At 38.5% G+C, this 8,261-nt stretch overlaps 1 protein-coding gene across 1 annotated transcript; it reads right to left on the bottom strand.

Annotated features, from left to right (window-relative positions):
* Positions 1–2,046: 2,046 nt before the first annotated feature.
* LOC146611700 (cytosolic 5'-nucleotidase 1A-like) lies at positions 2,047–7,907 on the bottom strand. The gene is made up of 6 exons (XM_085343324.1): positions 7,887–7,907; positions 3,770–3,865; positions 3,471–3,594; positions 2,903–3,019; positions 2,615–2,799; positions 2,047–2,355 (listed from the first exon to the last, which is right to left on the bottom strand). Exons 1-6 carry the CDS (start codon positions 7,905–7,907, stop codon positions 2,047–2,049), a joined length of 852 nt encoding a protein of 283 aa, XP_085199450.1.
* Positions 7,908–8,261: the final 354 nt, after the last annotated feature.

Consider the following 8,261-nt stretch of genomic DNA (forward strand, 5'->3'; position numbering starts at 1 on the left):
AAGATACTGGTTTCTTTATTTTATACATGTGACCCTTTCGTAAATACTACTAACACCACCGCATTTACCAATATAAGCAAAGATAAGAAACACAAAAAACAGAAATCACTCTCCAGTTTGTGTTGCTCTCTGTCGCCCTCTGTTGTTCAGCTCTGAACATAAAGTTTTGTTTCCGAGGAAATGAAACCTTGCTTGCTATAAAAATCAGCCCATTTCAGAGCAGACACAGAGCAGATAAAGACATGGACCCCGGTGAGTCATGTCTTGTTTTGATCCCTTCTGGGAGCTGCTGGTTTCACCTCAGCAGGAATAGCTGCAGGCATGATGTCGTCTGCTGCAGTTGCTAATGGAGGAGGAGTGGCAGCTGGAAGTGTGGCAGCTGCTTTGCAGTCAGCAGGTAAATTAATAATTAGATGTTTCATTAGGATTTTAACTTGCAACAACATGCAAAAAGAAAAAGTTCATCAAAATATCATAATTTTAGATTAGATAATTGCATCTGTTGTATGCTTTTGACAGCTTCTTTGTGTCATGGTGCTGCAGGTGCAGCTGGTCTGTCAGCTACTGCTGGTGCTGGAGCAGCAGTGGGATGGTTGGTGAGTTTCATCAGCTGAAAATCATGTAGAACTCATATATTTGCTTCATGCCAAAACTGGAAGTCTTGTTATTCTCTCAAGATTGTTTTTAATCATTGTGTTGTGTTTTCATGACGATAATTTTTATACATTTATATTAAAATTAACTATTATGGTGTAAAGCTTGTGTGTATCATTAGTACAGCTAACTGTGTTCAATACACTTAATCCTTTGTGAAAGAGTAAAGGGATAAATGTGAGTATTAAGTAGTTTTAGTTTAAAAAGCTCATACAAGCTACTCCACCTTCTAATGTTACAGTCCCTTGGTGCCTTCTTTCCAGGCCTCTTAAATCATCCCAGGTGAACAAGTGCAATGATCAAGAGGGGAGCTGCTGCTAACTGGTGTGACTGATAAGATCTGACCTATAGTGCTTCTCAGGGTTTATCATATGAGGGAAAGCAGGGGATACACTTGGACTTCAATAAAAAAGCTGAACCAGACTTCCTGTATAGAGGTGCCCGTCCTGCAGATCAACAATCCAGCCTGTCTTATCAAAGCAAGAAACCTTCAGAGGTTGCAAAGGTACAGACATTCTGTATTTTTCACGAGTTGTCATTGCAGATTTACATCCTCTATACTCAGTATACTGTTAATGCCTTTGTATCTTTTAATGCCTGTTTATGTCTTTATACTAGACACTATAAAGTTGGTGTGAAGGTGGAATTCAGTGAAGGAATCTAAGCATCATCAGCTTAACTTCAAATTCACCTCTATTTCACTTGATGTAACGTAACTCTGATCACAGCCACTGTAATAGACGGGCTCATAGATGGACTTTTTTTTTAAATCTTAAACTTTAATTTACATTTGACCTTTTGTATTGTCTTTATTGTCTGACTGAGTACCTGAAGTTCTGTTTATTTAAGCCCTTTCTGTACAGTGCTTTGTGACTGCTTTTCTATGAAAAGTGCTTAATAAATAAACCTTACTTACTCTCTTTTGATTAACAGCACATATTTCAATAATAATACTTTGCATCTTCATCCTGAAATATTGTTTCTGTGTGAGGAAATCCAAGTCTGCTATTGCAGCTCTATCACATAGTGCAGACTTTTTTTTTTACATAAAATATTTTTTATGAACATAATGTCACAAAAAATGCTTTCATCACTTCTGCCATCCCTTCTGATCTGCTCATTCAGGTGTTGAAGTGGTTTGTTTTTCACTCAACAGTGAAAAGAAAACCATCAGCTGATTTTCACAAACAGCTGATTTACTAAGAAGCATTTGATAGAATTCAAAATTTATAAAACATTGATACTGTAGAAAAAAACACAACAGACCACAGATGAGATAAAGATGTTTGTTTGTTAATTTATTTGCATTTATGAAGCATTATGGAAACATACTTTTCAAGTTCACATATTTCCAGCAGTTATAAAATCCAATCAACAGATTGCTATTTATTGTTAGTTTGGTGAGAGCACCAGACATGCCACTGTGCCAACCTCCAATGCAGCATCAACATGTCTCTGCTGGTCATCAAAGAAGATGTGAGGCTTGATCCTCTGCAGTGTAGGACCTTTGTTAGCCCCTCCCACAAACACAGCTTCATCAAGCTCCAGACCCCAGGTGCGCAGAGTGTTTAAAGCTCTGTAGCCGTCACAGCCTGCCCCTCGAGATGTCACCAGGTAGGTACGAATGGGACACTTCAAGCCTCTATTATGGAACTTTTTCTGCAGTTTTATTAAAACCTCCAAGAATCCTCTGAATGGTCCCTGAATAAAGAAAAGAGAAGAAGAGCAGAGACTCAACACATGACAATCTGGTCAAAGCAGGAAAGTGCATTTGGATAATTTAGCTGATATCAGTTTATTTGAATGTAATTAGCAAAGATTTTCTTTTCTATTATTAAATATATATTGCTTACAACAGTGCAGAAGGCCAACATAACTGTAACCATATAGTTAAATTAGCTGTTTTTTTGAAAAATATTAAAAGACGACGGAATGTGTTTCTATCATCTATCTTTCATACCTCGTTCATTGGAATTTCAACATTTTGCTCCTCATTCTTCAAGTATTCTTGTAGTCCACCACTCTGGAACACGAGCTCTGACTCATTAGAGAAGAGGACAGCGTCGCCATCAAAGGCAACACGCAGCTGATTCTCAGACTCTGTGATGATGTTTGTTGGGGTGAACATGATAGCAGCTGCTACACCTGATGTAGGGACATTCATTCACAGTAACACACAGAGTCATTAAAGTACAACAGCAGAAACTGCACTTTGTCTTAAAATTAGCACCACATTTAACACTTTTACCTTCATTCAAAGCTTCCTGAACCTTCAACCCTGGTTCATCAGACAGGTACAGGTGGGTGTTGTCATTCACAAGTTGATCTTCAGTCACAGGTAACAGAGTGATAAGTTCTTCCAGCCCTGCAAACAAGAAGGAATGAAAAGGCTGCTGGACAATCTGATTTACCAAAACTGTTTAGATTCATCAGAGTAGTGTTAGCAATAGTGTTACTATTACTTACTTATATCTATTATTTTTGTATTGACTTGTTTTTAGAGTACTTACACTTTCAAGTGTATTCTACTTTATAAGATTCTGTTTTAGTGTTTTTGTTGTCTTATTGTAAGCCTGTCATTAATCTATTTAAAAATTTGAAGGGCATGAAAAGTGCTGTACAAATGAAGCCTGAATGATTTAGAAAAGGTATTGGGGTAAACAAGAGTTGATCAGAATCACTTAGAAGTGGAAAGATTGTCTCAGTCTCAGTCTAATTGTTTCCATTTATCCATTTTCTCAAAATTTAGAAGTTTCCTCATAAGACACATGTATTTGAAATAATAGTAAGTGTGTTTGGAGGTATCATAAACTCACCATGTTCACGGATCCGATTCATGAGAAAGTCTGATGATGAGCTGTCATTGATGAGTTTGACTTTAAAGAGCTCCTCACTGTCAGGGTAATGGTTTGTGAGTTCAGCATTGACTGCCTTCAGAGCCTGAGAGCAGGACAACGAAGATAAATTAAATTTGAGTGAATGTTAAGTAACTGTGTGAGTGCAGTATTTGTGTGCAGGTTTCTGTGGTGCTTTGTCTTATGTGGTATATTCTCATCTTTCACATAACCACTACATGCAATTTTGTGTATGTGTTTTTCCCCTCATAATATATGACCTCAACAAATTTGAAGGCAGGGCCATAGCCCTGCTGTTCTTGCTTGAAGAGGAGTCCTGAAGACATGGCAATGGTGACGGGGATCTCTGGTTCAGGCTAAAGGAGAAAAAAATGTTTCCCACAATTCAATAAAGACATTCTTTTGCATAGTTTAAAAATAAATTGTCAACAATTTTCTTATTTGACCTCTGCACTCATACAGTATGTTATCTCACTATTTGCACTTCTTGCTTGCTGATTTAATGCTTTATCTGTACTTTTGTAGGAACTTGTTATGAATCAGTTTTTAACCTTAAATCTTTCTCTGTGTAGAAGATCTTCATGAAAATGACTGGATTTTATTCACTGAGTTGCCACAGCTTCCATTCACTTTTGTCTTCTGCTCTTGGGTCTGGTGTGATAACTCTTTATACTCTCCCACTTTCTTTCTGTTTCCCACAATTTTTCCTAACAATCAATCTGAGAATCAATCTGAGTTAGTTAGTGAAAATCGTCCTACAGAATTGTTTTTTAGTGACAAGGAAGGATATGATTTCTGTTCAACACATAAATATATTGTGGTGATGAGTAAGTAAACATCACACTGCATACTTTCATGCTCGTGCTTCCAGCATCTTGTTGTTAACACTCGTTTGCCGTTCACAAACACACATTACCAACAACAACAACACTGCAGGACCTAGTTCAGCTTTTAAGTCGGTGAGGTGTGATTGTGATGGCGCTCAGGTGTGTGCCGCCCCTGTAGTGGCACCACAGACCACGTCCTGCCACAGAGTATAAGGATGTTTAAAAGATGCTGCAGAAAGCTGCATCTGGTCAGACGGAAAAACACACAAACTCGGATGAGTGTGTGGCGGAGGTGTGGTTCCTGGCTCAGCTGCAGGGTAGGTGTGCTGCAGTGTATAAAAGGCCCCAAAGTTCATAGGTGAATTCTATTTGAGCTCTGATACCAGTGTTTGTAAGTTTGTATAAGTTTCTATACTGTTCATGTAGCATTCAACCTTCTGTTAGTTACAGTTACTAACAAGAAAATGTGGTGCGGTCGCGTTAAAATTTTCCAACAAACAGACGGCTGAAGCTGTGTTCAGCTTACCGCACCTTATATCAGATTAAATAAGTAATCTGGGCGCTACAGCTTTACGCAGCTGTGCGCGCTCCTGCGGACGGCAATCACGATCACTGTCTAGCACAACACCTGGAGCTAAGGGGGCAAAACAATCGCATGAGTGCTGCTGTTTGACTGAGGAAGAATAAAGTAGTCGTGGTAAGCCAATCACACGACCACTTTAAGATGACAAAGCAACAAGGTGATATATACCAGTTTTTAAATTGTGTTGATAGGCCACGTAAAACCAGAGTCATGATAAACAATATATATGTGTGTTTTTTCCTCAATAGTTTCGTCATGTTTACTGTCTGAGCACAGCGCTAGCAAGCACTCTCTGCTTATGAGCAAAAAATAAAAAACACAAAACAAAAAACAGCCCGTTCGTGTTGGTGGAAAAATGAACCATGTCAACTAATCAAAAAAAATGGGCAACTTGACATTTGGTTGTTTAGGAAGAGGGGGAAGTTTTAGGAGTGACGGCGAGAGAGGGTGAGAGAGAAAGACAGCAGAAAAAGAGAGAGAGCGAGTTTTGAGATGTGAGAGATTTGCAACGTTTAGCATGTTTGGAGTGTGTAGTTAATCTTCTGTAGTTAGCGTGTAGTGTTGGGGATGGTTTTGTGTTGTGTGTCAGAACAATGCGGCGACTGCTGTCTCCAGGTAGGAGCCTGACACCTCCTGCTGTCAGGCTTGTAATGTTCTCCTTTATAGTGGACAGAAATTATTATTTTGGAGTGGCACAAATAATTTGTGTGGCATCTTATTGAAACTGCAAATAACTTTGTTGTTTGCAAAACTTGTGCATTTGATTTTAAAATTGACAATTTATATTTGCATTTAAAGTTATGAAATATGATTCAATAAACATATTTGTGGTTGTTACAGTAAAAAATATAACTTTTTCTACTCGGATTTTATGTTTTTTGTCTTATTTTAGATCAATTGTGTTAATACAGTATGTCAAAATGAAAACATAACTGTAAATTCAGACACGTGAGGTTGTGCTGAAAAGAATGATACCAAACAAGGCAAAGTAATTAGTTTTTAAAAGTGAAATGTAGAGGAAACATCAAATGTATTAAAAAATGACCAATTATACCCTGGACCCCAGAGAGTTAAACAATTTTTTTAAGTAACGCAATAGTTACTTTTCAAGTAATTAATTACTTTTAGAATCTTGTAAATCAGTTACAAACTCACTTACTTTTTTGAAGAAGTAACTAGTAACTATAAATAATTACTTTTTCAAAGTAACTTGCCCAACACTGGGCACTATACAGTTGGTATGAAGGTGGAATTCAGAGAATGAATCTCAGCATCATCAGCAAAAATTCATATGAATCTGTGCTACACTTGATGTAACATAACTGTGACCTTTTAATCCATCACAGTGTAGCAAAATAACCTGTTTATCCTGCAGAGGATTTTCATGCAACTTTTAAATAACACAGTTAGTGTACCACAGTTTCCTTTACAGCATGTTTCACATTATTGAAAATGCAGTGTACAATGTACGGACCCAATATCAGATTTAAAAACATGGGGACGTACATGTAAGCTTAAAACTGCAGTTTATCAAACACCACTAAGCAATTGTTACCTTTCTTATCTTTCTCTGAGTAAAGTCAGCTCTCTTTCTTTTCTTTCCCTGTAAAATACAGCAGTTGGACCTTTCGCTAGCGACACACTGTGCAACAAACTGCACATAAACAGTTTGTGTGTTTGCTAAGATTTGCTGAGCTGAAAGAAACGCTGCATTTGAAATTACCTGACACTTAAAAAAGTCACTTCTTTGCTGTCTTCAATAGGGCTAACTAGATGCTGAAATACTGCAACTTAAGGTTTTAAAAATATACATGTTCCAAGATAATATTCAAATTAATACTGGGGGTGTCATGGTCCCCGTGTCTGCCCGGCCGGCTCCACAAGGCCACATGTGTTTTTTGTACATTCTCCTCTCTCCTCCCCACCAGGGTGGAGCTCACTGCAGGCTCCCGCCCTTGGCACACACACCTGCATCTCGTCAGGCTCTAATTATGGGTTGGACTCTTGAGGCCGGGACGCAGACAGCCTCACCGCTGGATGATTGTGCTAGACCTGTCAGTAAACCTCAGCCTGGTATCCTTAAGCGTTGTGGACCTGCGATTATTTTATTGTACTTTTTATATTTTATATTTATCTTGCACCAACGGAGTGGCACTCCAATTTCGTTGTACTCTGTACAATGACAATAAAGGCTATTCTATTCTATTCTACCTGCTGTGATCTCTGTGTAACCCTCTTTTCTCCTGTGCACAGTTTCCCCGGACCCGTAGCCAATCTGTTGTTTGAACCGTTGTAAAGAAGAAGAGCTAGCGTGTATGTGACTCCTTTCCCGGACTTCCCTTTCGGACCCAGGATCCCCGCTCCCCTCACTGTATATATCTGCACCTGGTGACTGTGTAAATAAACGTTGCTTTCCCCTGAACTCTGCTCTGCGCCTGAGTCCTACCACACCGCATGACAGTGGAATTAAACAGTTATCTGTATATGACAATTCATTCAATTCAATTTTCAATTCAATTTTATTTATATAGCGCCAAATCACAACAGCAGTCGCCTCAAGGCGCTTTATATTGTACAGTAGATCGCACAATGAAAGCATTTGTCTAATTTGTTAAAAGAAAAGAGGTTTACAGGAGTATACTGCAGCAGCTGGTTGTAGTGTCGGTTACAGGAAGACAATTCACTGACTCTCTTCATAACTGTATATCTTTTTTATTATTCTTGATTACTTAACACAATTTTACACCTTATTTCAAAAGATGACAAAGTTATCGAAATATTCATTAAAACTGCTACAACAGACATATTTTCTTGTTAATAGTGCACAGCTTTCTGACATAGTGAAAAGAAAATCACAAAGGATGGCACACCATCATCCACCAGAGCATATAACTTTCACTAAGTTGTTAAAACTACTACATAATTGCCACACACCAGCATATATTAATACATTAAAAACTGACTTACTGTAGTTCTGCCCTCACTCATCGTGCTTCTGAAAGTAGGAACACAGATAGAAATAAACTTGAATTTCCTCTGTTTGCTGACTGCAGAACTGCTGTTCTTCCTTTTTATTCTAACTAGAAAAGCTACGTCATGATGCAGAACCTGTGGAGCCTGTGGAACCTGTTGCCATGCCATTTGTTTTGATTGTTTGATGGTAAAGCCACCTTTCTTTGCAAGGACACTCAAAAGCCTGCCATCCATGGATTCTGTCAGTGTTTTGATCTGTTCACCATCAACATTGCGTGCAGCAGCAACCACAGCCTCCCAGACACTGTTCAGAGAGGTGTACCGTTTTCCCTCCTTGTGAATCTCACATTTGATGATGGACCACAGGTT

Source organism: Diplotaxodon limnothrissa, linkage group LG19, assembly GCF_057381915.1.
Source record: "Diplotaxodon limnothrissa isolate DT_005_m linkage group LG19, D_limnothrissa_male_GT1.1, whole genome shotgun sequence".
Taxonomy (NCBI): Eukaryota; Metazoa; Chordata; class Actinopteri; order Cichliformes; family Cichlidae; genus Diplotaxodon; species Diplotaxodon limnothrissa.

What these genes read in the sequence shown, in the direction of transcription:
- LOC146611700 (XM_085343324.1), bottom strand. Translation starts at nt 7,907, where the DNA reads ATGAGTGAGGGCAGAACTACA. An exon ending in TCAGGAAGCTTTGAATGAAG is followed by an intron (nt 2,800 to 2,902) that starts GTAAAAGTGTTA and finishes TCCCTACATCAG; the next exon opens with GTGTAGCAGCTGCTATCATG. An exon ending in TTGAAATTCCAATGAACGAG is followed by an intron (nt 2,356 to 2,614) that starts GTATGAAAGATA and finishes TTCTTTATTCAG; the next exon opens with GGACCATTCAGAGGATTCTT.